Source organism: Aquarana catesbeiana, linkage group LG09 (assembly GCF_042186555.1).
Source record: "Aquarana catesbeiana isolate 2022-GZ linkage group LG09, ASM4218655v1, whole genome shotgun sequence".
Lineage (NCBI taxonomy): Eukaryota > Metazoa > Chordata > Amphibia > Anura > Ranidae > Aquarana > Aquarana catesbeiana.
In genome coordinates this window covers 249303966-249327442 of record NC_133332.1, presented here as the reverse complement: position 1 = coordinate 249327442, position 23477 = coordinate 249303966, and the positions used below count along the sequence as shown (strand labels likewise).

Genomic DNA, 23477 nt, shown 5'->3' with positions numbered 1-23477 from the left:
ACATAGAGTACATCAATGGTATGGCTCTCATTCTTTTTTTAACTTCCGTAAATTTTGCTCTCTGTTTTTGTACAGCAGCTGAAAAGTCCGGGTAAATAGAGATCTTAGCTCCCTGTATTTCCATATCCACTTTTTGTCTGGCTAGACGAAGTATAATGTCCCTGTCCTTATAATGTAGGAGCTTCAACAGGAATGGTCTGTCGTGGCCCCCTGGTGGCGGTGGTCTAGATGGCACCCTGTGAGCTCTTTCCACTGAGAAGAATGGAGTTAAGTTATTTTTCCCAAAAGTATCAGCCAGCCATGCTTCAATAAAATCAGTAGGGTGTTTCCCCTCAGCTTTTTCAGGCATGCCAACTATGCGGATGTTTGACCTTCGCAGCCTATTCTCCATATCTTCCACTCTATCTGCTGTTTCATTATGCTTTGTAGAGATATTGTGCAGTTCATGTGCCATGGGGAGTAATTCATCCTCTAAAGAGCTCACTCTTCCCTCCAAAGCAGTGGTTCTCTCCCTGAGCTTCTGCATATCCTGCCTCATATGCAACAGACCCTCTTTCACACTTTTAATATCTGCTGACAATTCAGTAATAGAAGAGCCATATGAATGCACTGCTGTGAGAATGTCCTGCAATGAGGGTTCTGAGGAGTCCATGTCAGGAGGCTTAGCTAGGTCAGAGGTGGTAATAGGAGAGGTTGGTGTACTCACTGCGTTCCCCTGGGCCGCCAGTGCCATCTTGTCAGGCACATGTTGTTTAGCTGGGGTGGATTTCTCAGGAGAGCCATGCTTAGCAGAATTTCCAGCGCTGGGAGACTGTAAATGTGGTCCGGTTCTTGAGCTGCTGTCGTGGGCATATTGACCCAGTTTAGCTGCTGCAGCAGCGTAGGACCCCTTCCCCACACGCTGCTGGAGCGGAGGTCCGCCATGCTGGGCCGCTTCGCCGGCGGGTTCACTCTCTGGTTTATTTTTAGGCATCCCTGCTTTACCTTTATGCTGACCGGGTGTCTTAGAGGGGGTAGCTCCACTCCGGGAGCGAAGTATCCGGTCTATTGCGGCGGTATGTGTGGCTCTTTACAGGATTTGTGGTTCAGGATGCAGGAGCTGAAGTAGAAGGCAAGGTATTTATTATAGGCTGCTTCTGTATGAGTTTTTTCATAGCCTTTCTCTTTGAACTTATTTTTTAGCAGCTCACTTTGTTCTTTGTAATCTTCTTTTCTGGTGCATGCAGAAGATGGCAAAATTGTCCATATGAGACATTTTGTATCCATCTGGGATGGTGGCTGCTTTTGCATGCAGTGGGTAGGTGGCCCCAGGCTCTCATGTGATGTGCCTAATTACTACATGTGTGTATAGAGATGGAGGAGCCATTACTGCTAGGCTCTGAGGAAGAAGGTATTCCTTCGAAGTGCGTCAACCAGCAGAGACCTTGAGGCCAGGTCCTCTGTTATCTGGAGACTGTCGGTTCCAGGAGTGCTTGCCAAGTATACTTGGGATAATGCACTAGGCCGGTACGCCCTTTTTTTTTACTATTGGGGCATCCCCTGCCTTGGAGGGCAGCAAGGCCTGAGACACCATGCCTTGAACAATAGACTACCCGGACATCAATCTAATGCGCAAAATTGTTTGCAGATCATGGTGGATGCATTACCCATAGGTTGGCTTCTTCTGCTGTCGGGCATCTTTTCTTTTTCTCATGTAATGATCAGGATCCTCTCCTTCCTCCTGTGTAGTAATAAAGTCTGCACCATTCTCTGCAGCATTGTACTGTCAGTGTTATTTATGTATCAGTACTCCTTTGAGCCCATTTATACAGCAGGGCACTTGTCACTGCTCCTAGAACCACCTCTGTGTTACTGCATGCACTTTGTTGGTCCCAGCACTGGTTGTGCATCCTCCTGAAATTGTTTGCTGTTGTCTTTGTTGACCTTTAGAAGTAATACTTTTCTGGTAGAGCCAATCAGCTTGCTCAATCTAACAATAAAGCCTGGAAGCTGATTGGCTGCACCACTTTTTGCACCTTCCAGTTTTAGTAACCTCCCCCCCATGTGTGTTAGTAATGACTCCTCCTTGCACAGATCACTATTGACTTTAGTATACAGTGTGTGTGCTGAATAGCAGATTCCCATAGAAATTGGTGACCATACACTGTACAGCAATGATTGTTTCTTCCTTCTGAATAGCATTTGTGGATCTAGCCCTTTATTTTTCATGTTTTATTATTTGATTCTGTCTCTTTCTATGGCAGTGCACCTTCCTCTGCAGCCCTGTGCCTGGCAGTGAAACCATCATACAGACTTTGAAGTTGGCGATGACTGACTTCCATCAGCTGATTGCAGCTTTTACTCAGGTGTATGAGAATGAATTTCAGGAGCACTGCAACCACCCAGCACCTCGCCTTAGTCCCTGCGGGCCTCTCTTCCAGTCTGTCCACTGCCTGCTAGAAAGCTGTAGCAAGGTAATAGTATATCTATATTTAATTCCCTTTTTTTCATCTTCTGAATGGCAGTGGCAACAGACCAGTCATGCAAAAAATGCTAAAAACTAATGAAAGAAAAGACTTAGTAGAAAGTATATATCTTCCTGTACTCAATAACGATGTTCTAGGAGACACTGAGCAGTTCTGTGGCCAATTTAGGAACACCAAGAGTCCAGCTTCTGTTATTTTCTGAAGGCTGTCTCCAGTCTCCTTCTGTACCAGTCCTTAGATGTGGTGGCTGCATTGCTTTTCTTTGTTCAGGCTATTGAACATTTTCAGCAGGTACAAAAAATACCTTTTTATCTTGCCAGAAATGCAATGTCCTTGTCACCTTTCTCCGAGCCCAACACCGCAAAAACAATTCTAACTTCATTCTGTAAACTACAAATCTGTTCAACCCCCTATGTAATGGAGATGAAGAGAGGAAGTTATATTGTAGTCAAGCTTGGGTAACAACCATGGATCCCACCATAGATACAATGGTGGGGTCAGCATAGCCAGCCAGGGACAGGAAGTGTCTTATTTGAAGGATTATCTGGTGGCAGGTGAAAAACCCTGAAAAAAGAAAACGAATGTATCCATCACATCTAGGGGCTGGTAAAATATGATTTGTATATTACATTATTGTTTTTGAGTTTAGTTGCTCTTCAATGGAAGGACAAGGTTAATCACTCCCCGTTTAGGGTCCCTATATCAATTCACAGCATCAATTACACTCTGTAGGTAACAAGCCACGCCCACCCCAATCTGCCTCCATAGAAATGGCTGTCCCAAAAGAAGCTTGGTTTCCGCTGGCAATAGTGGCGCTCAGCACAAGAGTGGCTTGGCTGCATTTTCTGAGGAAACTCGGCTTAAGGTCTACTGGCTTCAAAACAGCAAATTGATGCCAGACTTCTACAAATACTTGGTGTATGTAAACCCCAACAGGTAAATTATTATTTGCCTCCTTTTGAGCTGTTAATGGCGTAGTGCAGGATATAAAAAAACAAAACAAAACATGCATACAGTGGATATAAAAAGTCTACACACCCCTGTTAAAATGTCAGGTTTCTGTGATGTAAAAAAATGAGACCAAGATAAATAATTTCAGAACTTTTTCTACCTTTTTAATGTGACCTATAAACCGTACAACTCAGTTTAACATCAAACTGAAATCTCTTAAGTGGAGGGAAGCAAAAATAAAAAAATAAAATGATATGGTTGCACCCTTCTCCTGACTGATACCTTTTAACAATGGGATCCCTCTGATGCTTTGGAAGCTCTCTGCAGACCATGGCATTTGCTGTAGGATGCGGCTAAGAAATTGTCAGGAAAGACCTACTAGAACAGCTAAACTTTATTTGGGGTTAATCAGAGGCACTTTAAATGATGGTAGGTATGTACTGTCTCCTATTTAACATAAGGTTGAATGTGATTGCTTATTTCTGAGCACAGCTACATCCCCAGCTATAAGAAGGTGTACACACTTATGCAACCACATTATTTTATTTTTTTATTTTTACTCCCCCCCCCCCCCCCCCCTGTTTGTTTTTCAATGGAGTTGTACAGTTTATAGGTCACGTTAAATTATTTATCTTGGTCTCATTTTTTACATCACAGAAACCTGACATTTTAACAGGGGTGTGTAGACCTTTTATAGCCACTGTACCTATGTGGCTGTAGCATTGATCCGATGAGGCAGCTGTCCCCCTGGCTAGCTATTAAGACCGGGAATTGAGCGATGGCATGATCAGATCAGATCTGGCCAGTTCATCCATGCTGGACTACTAACCCCCTCCCCCCTATTTTGATCCTACACACTTCCTGTCCTAGGGTGGCAACATTAAGTGTGGTCACTCAAGAAGTGTTATTCCTCCAGGTGAAAATAAAGGGAAAAAATGCATTAAAATAACTGCAGTCATCATCACATCTAAGGACATGTAACTTTTTTTTTTTTTTTTTTTTTTTTTGTGGGTTTAGATGCACTTTAATTTACAGAAGTGACATAGGCACTTTGTTAGAGGCTATATTGATTATTGCATCTCATTTACTATATATATATATATATATATATATATATATATATATATATATATATATATATCTCATTTATATTTATATTTCCCTTTTTTGCTTGTTAGGAGCTGGAGGCTGTTGCCCAGTTTACAGCAACCTCAAACACTATAACTGAGGTGGTGAGAAAGAGGCAGCAGACTAAAGAGTCCTGGGGAGGAGGCAGCATTACAACTCTGCGTAAGTAAAACCAATTGAAGTCCCCCCTTGTGTTAAGCCTTGGCTCCTTGTAATTGGGGAATAGTATTGGCTGCTACTAAGTACTTATCTCCTAAACACGTTTTGGAGACATTTACTGTACGTACAGGTAAGCCTTATTAAAGGCCTACCTGTAGGTATAAATCCAAAGGCAGAATTTACTACCGCTTTAAAAGAGACTTGGGCCTTTAAGGGGTCAGTCCATTATATATATATATATATATATATATATATATATATATATATATATATATATATATATATATATATATATATATATATATATATATATATATATATATATATATATATATCACTATGCACTTACCAGGATAACTGGATATCTGCAGAGATACGGAACCCTATTACAGCCGTAACACGTTTCACCTATCTATCGGATTTTGGTAAGCCTTGATGGGAAGGAGTTCTCACCCCAAGACCCGGGGTCCCAACACAGCTGCAATTTTGTTGCTTTGACTTAGGAGTGTGATCAGGCCCTTCTCTGTTTATTGCTATGGAGTCACCAATAGGCAGAGAGCATGGCCCTTTTTGTTTGGAATAAATCTGAGCAACAAGTTGTTTGTGAAACAATGCTGAGATTTACCTTCTGGAATCGCCTGGATCAGGGGTCTCCAACCTTTCTGAACAAAGGGCCAGTTTACTGTCCCTCAGACTTTGAGGGGGCCGTACTGTGGCCAGTGGGAGTAGAAAATCCCCTGGCATCAATGGGAGTGAAGAATACCCAATTGGTACTATTGGGAGGAATAGTGCCCCAATGTTGGTATTAGAGGAAGAAATCGTGCCCCATCATTGGTGACAGTGGGAGGAATAGTGCCCTATCATTGGTGACAGTGGGAAGAATAGTGCCCCATCATTGGTGTGAGTGTGAGGAATAGTGCCCTATTGTTGGTATCGGTAACAGGAATGACACCCCATTGTTATAGAAGGAATAGTGTCTTGTATCAGTAGGAGGAATAGTGTTTCGAAGGGTTAAAGGCAAGTAAAGGGCCACATCTGTCCCCCAGGCTGCAGTTTGGAGACCGCTGGTCTATACATTTAATGAGAAGCCAGGTGCCTGAACTTGCTACTGTACTTTATACCTTTAAACTGTACCCAACCCAAAACCACAATTTCAGTTAAAGTGAACTTGATCTGCTCTAAAATATTTCACTTGATGTAGAACCCCTTAGATTCTAGGCCTAGTCCTGTGGCTTTTTCCTATATTGGGAATTGGCGCTGCCTATCCCAGCACTAAGCTATGAGTGCTGGGAGCATAAGCTTGCCAATTAAACAGTTGAATGACAGATGGCAGGGCATAGTGTGAGGAAGGGCATAATCTCGGTAGGGTAGAAATTAAGTGCTCACGTACCTTCACAGACTAGGATCCAAGAAGCTCCATAGCGGTCAGGAGCACTGGTACCTGCAAGCACTGAATAGTCTGTTCCTCAAGTGACTCTGTAATTAGGAAAGTATGGGGGTGGCTATTACCCTGGAAATGCTATGCCTAGCTTTGTCGGAGTCACAGACCTGGAGCACACCTGCTGTAAAAAGGAGTGTCAGAATTCCTTATTGCTATACTTACCAAGCATGGAAGCCAAAGCAACGGCATGAAAGCCAGGGAACTAGTTCTCTCAAAAGGAGAGTTCAGCGTTAGCAGCCTTCATTTTTCGTCATGGCAAATTCCATTTCAGCATTGTGGTTAGTTAAGAATGTTTGGGCCAGGTAAGGTTAATTTTAAAAGAGAAGTTTGGTTATTAAAAAACAAAAAGAAACAATACATGCTCACCTTGGTAGATATAGCATCTGTCCCCTGCTGGCTCTAAGACCGAGAACTGAGCGATCAAAGATCACTGATTGCCCATTTCTCGGTCTCCAGTAATCAGAGAGTGGTGGCTCCCAGCTCTGCCCCTCCAGTGCTCATTGGAGCACCAGCCTGTGGAGGGGGCTAAGCCAACTTCTGGTCCAGGCATCTGGGTGAATCCCGACATTAAAGTCTGGATCTCTTCACACCCTGGACTGGCTCGGTAATGTCAGGGGACTTTAGCCCGCTGTTGGCTAAATACACGTCACAGGAGTGCAGAATGAAGTGCACTGACCCACAGGAGAAGTAGGGCCCAAAGAGCTTTGGCCATAATTTTTTTAAGACAGTGTGCAAGATGAAACAAAATATATCACATCATCTGTTTTTTCTGTGATTTAGGGATGGGGATGGGCATGAAAAAATAACTGGTTTCACCACAAGCAGAATATAATCTCTCCTTTTCACATTTTTTTTATTTATTTAGATGAGAAGATCAAGGAGCTAAAACACAACTATGAGCTGTTCCTGAGTGCCCTGCAATAGTGAGAGAGAATTTGAATTTAATATGTCTGCCAACTTATGACTACATTTTGGAAGTTTTCTCCAAACAACACTTGGGTTAGATCTTCGTTTCGTGTTTGACGACCATTCACTAAAATGAGAGAGAAAAAAAATGGCACAGACCTGAATTAATTGTTTACTATGTACAACCACAACCACTTAAAGGGCTTGCTGGGAGTTGACAAACTGTCCACCATCTCCATGGATTTTGTTGGTTGTATGGAATTTTGCAGTGCACAACAAATGACTCCTATGCTTGTAGATGACAAGAAATTTGTATAGGTCAGCTGGTGTTTAACTCAATAGTAACTCCTACATTTGTGGCCAAATTTGTACTATCTGAAAAAAAATAATCTACATAGCCCTCTACTATCAGAGGCCCCCTCACCTCAAAATATGACTAGGTGACAAAGATCCCAGTGCAGTAGATCTTCTACTTGCATATCTTCCTTAGCGAGGAATGTCTAGATTGTACTTTACAGTATTAATTATATCTAAATAGTCTAGGCTGAAATTCATTGGAAATGTACTTAACGCTATCAGACTTCTAAAGCTCTTATCCTTGTTTGTTCCTTCCTGTGTATTTTTCCTTATTCCTACATATTCAGCTTTCAGATATTTGTATATTTTCAACTTCTGTATCAGATTTAATTTGTTCTAACTAGTGCAATTTATGTTGGACTCGTTTTTTTCATAGACATGTAAAATGTACCCACTGGAATGGTTCGTAGTGTACTTAAAGTATTGCCCACAGTAGGCTTCTAAATGTCTCTGTCTTGAGCCTGTCATTCTGTACATTTCCAAAAAAAATAGCAATGTCAATATAATAAAACCTTTATACAATTTTTGGACATGGTGAGAGATTTAACTCATTTTTATTGTATTGATAAAAATCGGACAATAACAGCTCAATGCTCCTCCAAACAGGAGGTTGTTCAATAATACCACACAACCTGGTCACAATAGGGGTTCAAGTATCCAGAGATGCTCCTCCTACCCCTTTATAGTGAGGTTAGCCAGAGAAGGTGACAATTTTCTAGCCATCAAAGCTATGCAACTTTGCAGATAGTGAACCCTCCAAATGCACAATAACTGTGAGCCAACAAAAATTGCACAATAGTATGAGCAAGGAAAGATTTTATGAAGTCCACAAAGACCACGCCTAAAGCGCTGACTTCTAACAAAGTGCATAGTTTGCCGTCTGTTCCCTATAATACTCCACACTAAGGCCCCTTTCACATGAGAGGTCTGATTGGGTCTGCCTTTCCATTTTCTTTTTTTTTTTTCAGGCGTACCTGATTGGACCCTACATTCTTCCTCTATGGGCAGTTGGATGTAAACAGACTTTTGTGTCCTTTTACAGCTGGCTACTGCTCATCTGATCCGGCAGAAATAAACAGAAGGGGATTCATTCCCCTCTGTCTTGCCGGATCGGAGGGCAGTTGGGTGTAGAGGAGGCTGTGTCCATATCCACTGTGCACATGTAGAGCAGACATTGACCTGTCATCTGGCCACTCTGCTCAGCAGGAGATCAACAGACGGATCCCATGCTGAGCAAACCGGAGTCCAGCCTGTGTGAAAGGGGCCTAACGCTGATCATACAGTCTGATTTGTACAAGCCCCTTAGAAGCAAATATGTAGTGCAATGGTTTTCATGATTGGATACAAACCACATGTATTGTTTATAGGTAGGTCCTTGTATAATAGATTTTGTAAATCTAAAAGAAATTATCCATTCTGATTGTACAGTGTATGCCTAGTTTTAGACTTGCATTTTTATGGCCCATTCATAAAATGCATGCTTTGATACTATAGATTTCTAATCTCTTCTCTGACCAGCAATGAAAACAAACCTCTTCAAAAAAGGTGCTTACTAGTAAGGTTATTTACATAAATTTCCAAAGAAATGGGTGAGGACATTTTCTATAAATGGGTTATCCACTTTAATGTAATTTACCAAACCCCAAAAAATCCTGGGGGGGTGGCTCCTGTAAAGTTTACTAAACAAAATTCTGTAGCAATCAGCTACAAAATAAGACTGATGCTTGTGGAAAATACTGTAGAAACATGTCTTCCAAGAGACCATGCCCCCTTTACTACCCCATAGATACCCATCTTATCATTGCTTCCTTGCCACTCCTTCACCAGAGATTTTTTGTGCTGGCAGTGACAGATGGAGAAGTAGTGATGAGGTAAGTATTTGTAGGTCAGGGGGCCCCCTTTGTAAAGACATTGTCACTTTACCTTCAATGGGCAAGAGTCAATGTCTCCTTAAAATAACAAATTGTACTAATGGAGCTGCTCAATCACTTAATTTTTCCCAAGTCATCTTTCAGGATGGCTTATGGGGAGAGAGACTCCTCCCACCTAGAAAATACATGATCCCCATTTTAAAAAGACAAGCTTAGCAACCAGATCTTCAGTATATGTGTTTCCTCTGGCCAGGACAGATGAACAGCAATCCGTTTATTTTTTTTTCAGTCAGGCCTGCGTGCTAGGGAGCAGGGGCCTCCCGGCTACAGCATCCCAGAACAGGCCATGAACCTGGGGAGGCATGTAGCTCAGGCTCTCTCAGGCTGCCCTAGAAGGGAGTCTGAAATTCTTTTACACCAGGGGACCCCATCTCTCCATAGGAGTCTGGTCAACAGCATGCCTGTTTAGGGTAGGTGCACTGGCAGTGTGAGATTTTTACTTGTGTGAGTCTTCCAGAGGGCAGTGCAGACTTGTAGTGTCCAGATGCTTGCAAAACGGCCATTTCCGGGTGTTTTGGTGTCTTGGGCAGCTGTTCCATGGAAGCCACCCAATCCACAGCCCAGGCTGAGATCCTCACTGCTTGATTTTTCGGGGCTACAGAGAAGATGGTGGAAGCCATTTTGTCCATTCTCTGTGCTGGTAGGTCACCAGGGAGGAGACTGTAAGCGGGAAGCAGGGTTGGGACACCTGCGGACTCTGGCTCTAAGGTAAGAAAGCAGCTAATGGGGGTTCCTCTTTTTTTACTCCCTGGTAGAGGGGGCACCAGGGGTTTTGGTTAGATTCTCTATACTATCCACAGACCTGCAGGGCTGGTCTGGGGAATCTGACTGTGTGTGTATACCTTTTTCCCTAATGGTAATGGGGATTAATTGGGTCTTCCTAGGTGGCCGGGGTGCCGGTCACAGGGTGATTGCACCCTGTCTCTCCTTGTAAAAGGCTCTTACCACCTTGTATCCTCACCCTGTAGGACAAAGGATGGGAACAAAAAGAGCAAAAGGAGAACCGCCTATGTAAGAGATGCGCAGCCTGCAAGTACATCTTATCTACTACCTGGACACCAACTCCAGTGCTGCAATGCTCTATAAACGGTTCCTAGAGAGCATGAAAAAAATTGCAATCTTTTTCTTGGTTTTCAGGAAGGTTCCTACTCTGCTGGAGGAGAAGCAGCTATCTTTGTGGGCACCGAGGCTCTAGAGGAGCCCTCTCTACATTTGGTCAAGCTCCATATCCTCGGTTGCTGGATCAGCTCCTGATGTTTTCTGCTGATTGATATGGATGGATCATGGCTGCTGGCTTCCCCAAAACTGCGTGGCTGCAGCAGGCAATGCTCGTTAATCCCTGCAGGCATTGGCCTTCTGATTGCACACCTCAAGGCTTATATGGTTACCACCTCTTCCAAAGGTGTCAGCAGCTTTCATTTATCACTAGATTTGGTCTTGTTATGAGCTGGGAGGCTCTGTCTGTCTCCCACCTGAATGTGGGCTATATAAATCAGTTGGGTTGTACTGCAGCAGGTTGGCTCCCCTGGGCGAACCGACGTAACTGTACGTCGGTTCGCCTTTTGACCACTAGGGGGCGCACCCGCTGTGCCATGCCGGAGCCAATGCGAGTGCCCAGCGGGCGCGATGTCCACCGGGCACCCGCGACCGCTCGTGACAGAGCGAGAACCGGGATCTGTGTGTGTAAACGCACAGATCACGGTTCTCTCAGGGGAGAGGAGACAGACCTTGTCTTCATACCAAGTATGAATACCGATCTCTCTCCTCCCCTAGTCAGTCCCATCCCCCCCACAGTTAGAACACACCTAGGGAACACGGTTAACCCCTTGATCGCCCCCTAGGATTAACCCCAAAAATGTGTCAAAAGTGTCCAATTTGTCTGCCACAATATCGCAGTCCCAATAAAAATCGCAGATCACCGCCATTACTAGTAAAAAAAAAAAATAATAGTAAAAATGCCATAAATTATCCCCTATTTTGTAGACGCTATAACTTTTGCGCAAACCAATCAATATACGCTTATTGCGATTTTATTTATTTATATTTTTTTAACAAAAAATATGTAGAATACATATCGGCCTGAACTAAGGAATTTTTTTTTTTAAATTGGGATATTTATTATAGCAAAAAGTAAAAGTTATTATTTTTTTTTTTTTTTAATTATCGCTCTTCTTTTGTTTTATAGCGCAAAAAAAAAAAAAAAACGCAGAAGTGATCAAATACCACCAAAAGAAAGCTCTATTCATGGGGAAAATAATTAGTTTGGGTACAGCGTCGCACGACCGCACAATTGTCAGTTAAAGTGACGCAGTGCCGTATCGCAAAAAAATATCCTGGTCATTGGGCAGCCAAATCTTCCGGGACTGAAGTGGTTAAATATGTAATTTTTAGGAGACTCATATTTGCTTCTGTAATAAATTATTGGGTTAGGTCTAGGACTATTGTGAGTCAACAGTATCTGCTATGCACTCCAGTTTGTGTGTTTAGACTTATATCACCTGGAGCTCCCTGGGTTCCACCACTGGATAGATGTAGCCAGGTCTCTGGCTACGAATTCATTATATATCTATGACGTGATTATGCAAATTGTTGGCTTTGTGGCATGGGCATAGGTAGGCTGTTTGTTGGGTATTAGATGAATACAGTATGACTGTAACCTCATGCTTCGGCAGTATGTTATGTCTCTATGTATTTAAATACTAATCATTGGAGCTTATGCTTATAGTTTATATTCTTTTGGTACCTTTGTGGATCATACCTCATATGCGATTCAGTATCTTGACACAGCATATGTAATGGTTCAAATAGTCTGCTTGAAGTGTAGCCACCATTTCTATATGTGGCTGTATGTATTGGGAGGCTTTTGCCCGATCTTTAACTTGACATGTGCAATATGTTGTCTTGCTGCATTAATGTACACAGACAACAGGGGTGTAAATAGGTTAGAGAGGACATTTCTGTTCGCTGAAACCTTACCAGGGTATCTTTATGCAATCTCTCGGGCCATACAGACATATATAATAGGTTGTGGAATTGATGTGATATTTTTTTATTCCACTAGTCGTCTTTGAGAGATGGTCCTTGTTGCAGAAGGTTCTGCAAGATTTGTTGTGGTATGAATACGCCTTAATATGGGTCTTGTGTATTGGACAACATACTTTAAAGGAGAAGTCCAGCCTAAGCTTGTTTGGCTGGGCTTCTCCTATGGGTCACAGGAGTGCAATCCATTTTGCACTCCTGTGACCTGTTTTCAGCAGAGAGCGGGCTGAATTCTGCTCTCTGCTGACATCATAAGAATCAGTCCAGGCATTGCGACAAAGTTTGGATCTGCCAGGTTCCTGGACTGATACCTGTCTTAGCCTCATAGCGAGCTGCTGAGAGCCTAAGACAGCCACTCCCCACCCCTCCACAACTCGGCAGCAGAGTGGAGAGCTGCTGACTGGTAGTCGGCAGCTCTCTACTCGGGGAGCTGTGAGAACCGAGCCATTGGCAATGTTCGATCGCTCGGTTCTCAGTGTAGAGGCGCCGGGGGGGAAAGATGCAGCATCAGTGCTAAAAAAATGAATGAATAAAAACCAAGCGCTGATGTGGATAGATATGTGTGATATAAAGTCACGTGTCAGTGATGTAACGCGTGGGAGGAGCTTAGGACGTTCAGTGCTGCAATACACCTGAAGGTTAACAGCAGCTGTTTCTCTATGGGAAACTTCGTCCACAGCGGCTGACTGCAATCTGCATATTTGAATGCTTCTAATAGACCGGGAGTTTGTGAGTGTATCTCTTGTCCCTGTTTTGCTTGTGCACTATCTAGTAAGTTCACTGCACAATGATCTATTTTTTCTTTGCTTGCTTTGCATAAAACCTTTATCCTGAGAGCTGAATTACCAGCAGTATTATGGCTGAAGTGGGATGCAAGAAAAACTAAATATCCTGATACAAACGATCTAACCCAGTGAGTCAATCAATCTGGATTAAGGGAAGGAACTGTTTAATTATTTTTACTTTCCCCCACTATTTATCTCTATCTGGACATTGTACTCAGAGTGTCATTATTATTTTATTTATATTCACCGTCACATCACCAATTTGAAGATTTATTTTGGCAATTTTAACACATGTATTAGCACCATAATTATTTATCTATTTTATTCACATGTATGCATTTTTTATTCCTGGATTTAAGTTTAGTCGCAGCAGCATATTGTGCACTATTTATTTAAAGCGCATTAGTACAAGATGCAGCATCAGACCGATGCCAGCCAGCTCTGCACATTGCGCCCATTTGAACATCCCAATGTGATCACATTGTTTTTAATATCAATCATTTTTTATTGGGCTTTAACAAATATAAGGCAAGCAAATACAAGACATCTTTATGGTGCATTAGATTTGTAGGTCACATAATACAACGCCTTTGAACCGGAGGCATCTAGAGCAATATCTTTATCGTACATCACAGGACACAGAGCAACCATAATAATGTGGGTTATACACCACCTATAGGTGAATGAACACTGGCAACCAATAGACAGGAAATTTCCCCTCTATATAACCCTCCTTTACAGAAAGCAAATCAGTTTTTCGCCATTGTGTTCAAGGTGATGGTCACGGATTACATGTGCTCTTGGAGCATACTTGGAGATCTGGATGGTTCTATTAGGAATCATGGACTTCAATCATATCCATTTGAAAAAGCTGTCAGCCAAAAATGGATGGTACCTGAGCCTCATGGGAAGCAGAGAAGATTCCTCGAGGTTTCGCCTGTATTGCAACCTTACAGCGCTGGACCCTGTTTAATGGAAACCTGTGCAGTGTTTGTTCTGACCAAGGTGCTTTCCTGCAGGGTGCTATACAGGTCCAGGGGAGTGGACCCCACATTAAGGGGGACCTAGTCTCTGAAGGTCTTTTATGACAAAGCTTGCCGTGATGGGTGAAGATTGAACTCCTGCTTTGTTCAGAGTCCTGCAGCAGGATAGTAAGTCTGCATTTTTTTGCAGTCTCTCTTTTAAAAAAAAAATAAGAGAGAGAAATGTTCTCCCGGTGGCCACTGGGAGCAGTGTGCCATTTAATCATGCTATGTATGCTTACTCATGTGGCTGTGGTTTCTCCTCCAGCCACTAGAGGGAGCAGGCTCGCTCAGTATGGCCTATTTTTATATAGGCAGAAAGTGGAAGGGGCGGCCATGCCATGTGGCAACAGGTTCAGTAGGCCTCTGGAGACATAGCAGCAGCCTAAAGATACTAACAAAGTGTGAATACTTACTATGGGAGGACTATGTGAAGACAAGTCATGATTATATGCTGCATATTTACTGCTTATCCGGTGAGACTGTACAGCTGTAAGTTAAAACACCCCTGGATGGTTAGCAGTTCACTTTAAAGTGTTGACTGTTCTATAAGCAGGTGCAGCGTGTAATATACATGCCTGCAATCTTGTTGCTTAAATGCATGTTTAAATATACACATTTGGGAAAACGTGAGCGTGGATGCATTTTGTTAAGGAGTTTGTATCTCCAGTATAGTGCATATGTGCTTGACTAAAAACCTACAGGTCTACTATGGGCCCAGCTGCAGTTATGCAGTTGCTTGCTTGGAAACCTGCTAAAATGGCACGGTTGCTGGAAAGCATAGTTGCTAAAACGCACAGTTGCTAAAAATGCACGGTTGCACATGGTTGCACAAGGATGCATGTTTTTTGTTAAGTTTTGCATAAATATGTTTGCATAGAGATACATGATAATGGTTGCACAGAATGCATGGTGTCTTAAGCATGCATGGATGCACAAAGATGCATGTTTAGTCATGTTTGCGTAAATGTACAAGAATTTACATGTTTGCATAAAGATACATGATTGCACAAAATGCCTCGCACAGAGATGCGTGGTTTTTAATGCTTACATAAAGATGCATGTTTGGACATTGATTATTCATGATACATTGAAGATACATGGTCACATAAAGATACATGGTCGCATAGAAATGCTTGATCACATAAAGATGCTTCTGTAAGGACACCCCGAGTATGAAAGGGGTTAAAGTTGTTTAGGACATTCCATACCCAAACACAAAGGCAGCAACTGAAAACTTCCATCAGCTGAACCAGGAACCCATACAAATAATTCTCCCCCCAAGTCCGAGACAAGATGCTCTGTCTTGAGGTTCAAGCAGGAATGAATCTTTATTCAAACACATGTTATACAGATCCCACTTCAAAACAATTCCCCCCCACCCTTGGAAAACAGGGCGGGTTAAACTGCCCAATGACAATGGACACACAGGTCAGATGTGTTTAACTTCTCATCAGTAAACAGTCTTAGCAGGGGGGCTCCCTCCATAGAGATAAACCTCCCATAATCCAAGGCAGACAGACACAGCAGAACATTGGAATACATCCCCACCCCACACTAGCACAGCAAATAGTACACAACACAATTCACCCTGTGCCCCTATTAGTGACTCCCGTCACAATGGCATATCCCGGGTCCCCAAAGTCTGTGTGTCTTGGGGGACATGGACCTGAATCTAAAGTAACACCACCTCAAGGGTCCCAGGCATACAGCCCGCAAAGAGCACCAAATGCCAGGGCCCATAATCAGTCGGCAAGAGGCTAGCATTCAGTCCCCTCCAAAAGCCTCTGTCCCGGCTAGGTCTGTCACAGCTTCATTTCATAAAGATATGTGATTATACATGTTTGCTTAAATATACATGGTTATACATGTTCACATGAGGATACATGGTTGCATAACAATACTTGATCGCATAAAGCCGATTGATCAAATAAGGATGCTTTATCGCATAAAAATGCTTGTTCGCATAAAGATGCTAAATCGCACACTTCATATTTTGCCCAAATGTATAATTTGCATGACACATGCTTCCATAGAGGCATATTGCTTAAATACATGCTAGCATGTTTTCATTTGTACTGCATACTTATGTTTATTACATTAAGCTGTAAACATATGTACTTGTTTTTCTGCGAGTACTTATTTTACATAGGACTACATGTATATGGGCTTTTTTGCCTGGGTGCTTCTTTGCCTGAGGGTAAATCCATATGAGCGTATTGACCCTGTACTGCATACATAAATGCATTAATGGCAAGAACCCTTGTATACCTACATGTTTGCCTCCCTAGGTACTTGCATACCTAAGGGGTTGCATAGAGGAAAGCCAACATTGTTTTAGGCCTGCATCCTTGGAGGACTGTTTATTAGGTTACCTGTTATACCAGTTAAACGGTTCCAGAAAAAAGAGGCAGCCCGGGGAAGCAGGAGCACCACTTTGAGGTTCAGGGATCTGGCGGTATCCACATTCCCCGATGGACAGTGGTTTCAGGTGCATTGGAGCCACTGTGGTGTTTGGCATTGCAGTGTGTCCTGGCGCATTCATTTTTTTTGTCGGACTGCAGCCTTATCACCTTGTTCATGCCTGATCTCAGTTGGTTGAAGCCTAAGCAGAATCAAGCCTGGTTAGTATACAGATGGAAGATTGCCCGGGAATACCAAATTCTGTAAGTTTTCCCCACTGGGTGAGGGAAGCATCTGAGGCTGCTGGTTTTTGAGAGTATCTCAGACCAGTAAGACTTATGCCCCGTACACACGGTCGGATTTTCCGATGGAAAATGTCCGATCGGAGCGTGTTGTCGGAAATTCCGACCGTGTGTGGGCTCCATCGGACATTTTCCATCGGATTTTCCGACACACAAAGTTGGAGAGCAGGAGATAAAATTTTCCGACAACAAAATCCGTTGTCGGAAATTCCGATCGTGTGTACACAAATCCGACGGACAAAGTGCCACGCATGCTCAGAATAAATAAAGAGATGAAAGCTATTGGCCACTGCCCCGTTTATAGTCCCGACGTACGTGTTTTACGTCACCGCGTTTAGAACGATCGGATTTTCCGACAACTTTGTGTGACCGTGTGTATGCAAGACAAGTTTGAGCCAACATCCGTCGGAAAAAATCCTAGGATTTTGTTGTCGGAATGTCCGAACAAAGTCCGACCGTGTGTACGGGGCATTAGGGTAGTCTCTGAGTTGCTTTGTTCCATCTTTTTTGCTGGCAAAAGACCTGGTAGGTTAAGTGCACCTCTTGGGACTGACTGGGTCTAGCACAGAGGCATCAGTCTTTGCCTTACATTTGCTCTTGGAGCTGAAGTTATGGGATCATTATTGAGAAACAATTAAATCGTGGCAGTTCCAAAGCCAAATAGGAACATGACGTCTATCTTAAGGTCTCAACCCACTGAACATCTTTCTGTTTTCAGATAGGTTAGATGGTTCAGTGATGACCTCTCTGCAAGAGGTAGCTTTTGGGGTCCATAACCATCTATAAAGGTTTGTCTCCAGGTTCATCAAAGATTTCTGTAAGTGCAGTAGAAAGCCGGTTTTGTTGTGAATCTTCCCTTTGGGTTGGCCACAGCTCCGGAGGATTCTCAAAGCATCTAGCCCCAATGCTGGGCTTGCTGAAGACACCTCAATACTCTTTACATCAATCTTGGCTCAAGAAGCAGTCAATTCCAGGAGAAATTGTTACATGCTGTTGAGAGGGTGGTAAATAACATGTCAAGTTGAAAAATGACACTGGTGCCAAATGCAATGTCATGTCCTTATCCACATTGCACAGCAATGACCCCAATGCTGAAATTGATCAGTCAAATAAAGTAAACCTGATTAGCTTATGGCAGTCAAACAATTCAGCACTGGGCACTTCTACCTTGGATCTATCACAGGACAAGCTGCTATTCCACATTGTGGATAGAAATGTTAAGAGCCTGCTAGGCTTACGCATGCGCGTTAAGCATGCGCTTAAATCAAATCCAACTCAGACCAGAAGTACATGCAGTATAACAGGCTCCTGAGATAACTTATAACTTGCGAGGACTTATTTCGAACTGACACTGTTGGTAAGCTTCCAGTCATGTATCACATGCGCTTAGATGAAACAGTTCAGTCTACGGTGTTTGTCTTTTATAGCCAGTGGGATCCTTCCTTTGAGGGGTACAAAGTCTTGCAAGAGTTAGAAAGGATGACTAGACTGGGCATCATTGTACTAGTGCAGGAGACTACCCCCTGGGTGTCTGCCATGGCAGCAGTAATCAAGAAAGATGGCACTGTCCGCATATACATTGATCCAGTGCACCTCAATAAGGCTCTCTTAAGGCCTAATCACCCATTAAAAACTGTAGAGCAAGTGAACGCTGATATGCCATAGGCAAAGGTCTTTAGCATGCTAGATGCAAAATGTGGATTCTGGCAAATCCCTCTGGATGAGAAATCATCATTACTCACAACCTTTATGACCCCATATGGGAGATACAAATGCTTATGGATGCCATATGGAAATTCAACTGGAAGTAAAGTCTTTCAGAGATGTATGGAACAGCTCTTTGCTGGACAGCCATGTGACATAGTCATGGATGATATCTTGATTTGAGGTTTCTCCGTTGAGGAACATGACAAACGACTTAAATGCGTACTAGACCGTGTCAGAGCCATCAATATGCTGCTCAACCCTACCAAATATCGCTTCAGAGTCTGAGTTGTCATATGTTGGACACCTTCTCACTGATAAAGGTGTCAAGCCTGACCCAGAAAAAAACAATGCAATCCATGTTTGTCCTTTGGAATTGTCTGCTGATGCTTCCCCGCATGGTCTTGGCGCATTCTGTCTTCAAGAGCCCTCACTGAGACTGAAGCACGCTATGCTCAATTTCAGAAGGAATTATTGGGACTAGTATTTGCCTGTGTAAAAATCCATGATTATATCTATGGCCGCCCTGTGACTGTGGAGACTGATCATCAGCCACTCATAACCATACTGAGAAAACCCCTGCACACAGCATCTGTGCGCATCCAGCGAATGATGCTAAAGCTTCAACGCTACCACCTGAATGTACCGTATATACTAGAGTATAAGCCAAGTTTTTCAGGCCATTTTTTTGGCTGAAAAAACTGCCTCGGCTTATACTCGAGTGAAAAAAAGTCTGAAATGGACCAAGCTGCATTTGTATACAGGCTGCTGCATTTCCCACCCTAGGCTTATACTCGAGTCAATATGTTTTTCCATTTTTTTGTGGTAAAGTTAGGTGCCTCGGCTTATATTCGGGTCGGCCTATACTCGAGTATATACAGTAATCTATAAATGAGGCAGTGAACTGTTTATTGCAGATGCTCTTTCACATGCACACCTCCCCACTTCTGATAACTCTGGAGCTATTGAGGATTTTGATGTGTTGGCTCTGGATGGGGTGTTGTCATCCAGAAGGATTCGGGAACAAAAGCAAGAAACCCAAGCAGATGCCACCTGTCAGCGCCTCATGGACATCATTCTCAATGGGTGGCCTGGCTCCTTTAGGGAAATCCCGCATGATTTCTGACCATTCTACTCTATGAATTGACATTGGATGATGGATTAATTCTGCATGGTCAGAGATACATTATCTCACAAAAGGTACACCCCTCACATTTTTGTAAATATTTTCTTATATCTTTTTATGTGACAACACTGAAGAAATAACACGTTGCTACAATGTAAAGTAGTGAATTCCCCCACCGGAGATGCACTCTACTTCACTGGCCGGGGTTTTCGCCTCTTAATTGGATAAATTGATAGCAGCCATTGGCTCCCGCTGCTGTTAATCAAATCCAATGACACAGGGGTGGGGCTGAGTCTGGCATTCTGTGTCTATGGATGTAAATGCTGGACTCAGGAGCGTGCCCGCACAGTAACCCCCAGGGAGAGCACTTCTCTTAGGAGGTTTACCGATGCGGGAGTAGCGGCGAGCACCGTTGGGGGACCCCAGAAAAGGAGGATCGGGGCCACTCTGTGCAAAACGAAATGCACAGTGGGAGGTAAGTATGATATGTTTGTTATGAAAAAAACCAAGAGGGTTTTGCAATCCCTTTAATGTCTAAACCAATGGCAACAAAAGTGAGTACACCCCTAAGTGAAAATGTCTAAATTCAGCCCAAAGTGTCAATATTTTGTGTAGCCATCATTATTTTCCAGCACTGCCTTAACCCTCTTGGGCATGGAGTTCACCAGAGCTTCACAGGTTGCCACTGGAGTTCTCTTCCACTCCTCTATGACGACATCACCAAGCTGGTGGATGTTAGAGACCTTACACACCTTCACCTTCCATTTGAAGATGCCTTACAGATGCTCAACGGGGTTTAGGTCTGGCGACATACTTGGCCAGTCCATCACCTTTACCCTCAGCTTTAGCAAGGCAGTGGTTGTCTTGGAGGTGTATTTGGGCTCATATTGGAAAACTGCCCTGTGGCCCAGTCTCTGAAGGGAGGAGTTAATGCTCTGCTTCAGTATGTCACAGTACATTGGGAAGCTGCAGTTCATTGAGGGAACCATAAATGCCAACATACTGTGACATACTATGCCAGTGCCAGCAGCACTCATGCAACCCCAGACCCTGACACTCCCACCACCATGCTTGACTGTAGGCAAGACACACTTGTCTTTTTACTCCTCACTTGGTTGCCACCACACACGCTAGACGCTATCTGACCCAAATGAGTTTATCTTGGTCTCATCAGACCACAGGACGTTCCAGTAATCCATGTCCTTAGTCTGCTTGTCTTCAGCAAACTGTTTGCAGCTTTCTTGTGCATCATCTTTAGAAGAGGCTTCCTTCTGGGACGACAGCTATGCAGACCAATTTGATGCCGTGTGCAGCATATGGTCTGAGCGCTGACAGGCTGTCCCCCCTTCCCTTATACCTCTGCATATGACGTGGAGCATGCGCACTCAACTTCTTTGGTCGACCACAGCGAGGCCTGTTCTGAGTGGAACCTGAAACTGAGCTGCAGCATGGTGGCCATCTTCTTATAGCCTAGACCATCTTTATGTAGAGCAACAATTCTTTTTCTTCATACCGCCACGGAGGTTAAGGAATTACTGCGCTACCATATAACCATATAATAGCTGCTGCCACTACAATCAGACAAATTGTGTAAGTGATAAATTCAAAAAGTTCAGCGCTGGGTATAAATCATTTTGCTTGTTTCTTACATGCAATAACAGTAGAAATGTGCAATTATGAACATTGTAGCAGGGCGGTACCCTGCCAGGGTCCAGGTCTAGTGAAAAGCCAGTACACTAACTGGTCAGCTGTGTTCGGGGCTTTAAGTAATGACCAGACCAAGGTTCTGTGCTCCACCCCGGCAAATAGGAAGTCTCGTCTAGGTGGAGCCCTCCTGACTCCTGAGCCAGAGGTGGGAACCATTGCAGCACGAGGCTGCTAGCGATAAGCACAGAGTTGCTGAGTGTCCGGTCTGTGGGAGACAGACCAAGGCTTAAAGCGCAAGGCCTGAGCAGGAGAGCTGCGGTTATGAGCCAAGCGGGCTGAATGTTTATTTCTGTAGCAGAACTGAAATGCTAAATACCCCTGTGAGGGAATCTCCTGTATTTGTTGAACTCTCTTTTGAATAAAAATGGGCAAAACCAACCCTTAAACGAAGTAAAAGCGAGTGGTGATGTCCTTAAAGCTCTAAACTTGGAATGAACCCCTTACAATAAAGAAGTGTGCAAGCCAAGCTTATATGAGGTAATTTTACCATATGCCAATATTAATAAAGTTCACACGGTTTCATAAATACAACACTTAAATGTGCAAGCCAAGCTTATATGTGCATTTGTTCATATTTGCACATTTCTAGCGCTGCACTTTTTGAATTTATAAAAAGGAAAGATAAGCCATGACAAATTGGCCAGACGCCTTTCTCCTCTGGAGCCTGAGCAGGTGGTAATGAAGGAGACAACCCGTGGGTTTGACAAACTGGCCACGGTTCATGGAAAGGCCTGCCAACCAAACAGCTATGTTGTCCATTCTGATGGTAAGACCTACGTAAGGAACCGCCGTCACCTCCTACAGATAATTGAATTATACTGTACTGCTGCCGCCCATGTTCCCATGATCACTTCAGGACCCCAAGCACAGCCATCTGCTGCTGTGCCAATTGACACCCAACAACACTCCAACAACGGATGTAACACACAACCGCAACAAATTTATGATGGTGACAGGCAAGAGGTTTCAGACTCTCAAGCCCCACAAGTCATTACTCGATCTGGAAGAGTGTGTGAACCCAATTTAAAGTTCCAAGACTTTATCACACACTGGGGGTGATTTACTAAGACGAATGTTCTGCGCCAGTTCATACCTTAATTGGTGCGCTGGAAAAGTAATTAACCGAACCGGCACACTCTGAAGCGCAAAACGATAAATATGTAAACTGCAACTGGTGCTAGGGTAACTGCGGTTTTCTGATTGATAATAACGCACGCCCAATACATTTGCTTAATTTCATCTCATTGGATGTATCTTGTTAGGCAATTAGTAGGTGTTCTCAGTTAATTAACCCTTTTGATGCTAATCTCATTCCTATTACTTCTAATATATGTTTGAAATGTGTTTTTTTTTTTTTTTCTATTTTTACCCAAATCTTTCAATACGTTAAAGAACAAAGAAGTGTTTCTGAACCCAATAAATTAAATATATTAATATAAATTAATATTTTCAGATCTTGATCTTTAAAGGTGAACGTACACTGCAATCAGTTAGGCACTTGCACTAAATCAATTTTTTTTAAGATCTGTTTGATTTCCTATAATTTGAATTAATTGTTCAAGTGCGTCTTCCTATTACCTATTTTGCCGAAATAGGTAGTTGTACAGAGATTGCATAATGCATGACCATCCTGATTAGTCAATCTAAGTGCCAAATTTGGAATGTAGATGTGCCATGACCCACTTGTATTTTCCTAATGATATTTCTTGGGCATTATACAAGGCACATGAGAAACCACATTTTTTCAAAACATGCTAGAGTGATCAGGAGCATGGCCCTCCAGCTGTTTCAGAACTACACATCCTATGAGGCATTGTAAAACTCTGACATTCACAGACATGACTAGACATGATGGGAATTGTAGTTCCTGAACAACTGGAGGGCCGTAGTTTGAAGACTTTGTGCTCGACTATTATTATGCCTCCAGAATCGGGAGTGTGGCAACTTCTCTCTGCTGGTGGACACAAGAACCTACATCTAGAGATATATATTTGGGCAGCACAGTGGTTTAGTGGTTAGCACTTTCACCTAGCAGCAAAATGGGTTGCTGG

At 43.1% G+C, this 23477-nt stretch overlaps 2 protein-coding genes across 7 annotated transcripts in view; one reads left to right on the top strand and one right to left on the bottom strand.

The window, feature by feature from the left end:
- HAUS7 (HAUS augmin like complex subunit 7) overlaps positions 1-7937 on the top strand; it is a 58533-nt gene extending 50596 nt beyond the window's left edge. For all 4 annotated transcript variants that reach the window (XM_073600149.1, XM_073600151.1, XM_073600150.1 and 1 more), the window contains 3 exons: positions 2244-2453; positions 4595-4706; positions 7010-7937. In XM_073600149.1, coding sequence (XP_073456250.1) covers positions 2244-2453; positions 4595-4706; positions 7010-7068 — 381 coding nt within the window. In that variant the 3' untranslated portion in view covers positions 7069-7937. The remainder of the gene's footprint in view (positions 1-2243; positions 2454-4594; positions 4707-7009) is intronic.
- ECM2 (extracellular matrix protein 2) overlaps positions 1-23477 on the bottom strand; it is a 431439-nt gene that overhangs the window by 306691 nt on the left and 101271 nt on the right. For 2 of the 3 annotated variants that reach the window (XM_073600145.1, XM_073600146.1), the window contains exon 1: positions 6094-6267. The exons of the other annotated variant lie outside the window; for it this stretch is intronic. The gene's annotated coding sequence lies outside the window, so the exon portion shown is untranslated. Of the gene's footprint in view, positions 1-6093; positions 6268-23477 lie in introns of those variants that run through there. 3 annotated transcript variants of the gene reach the window in all.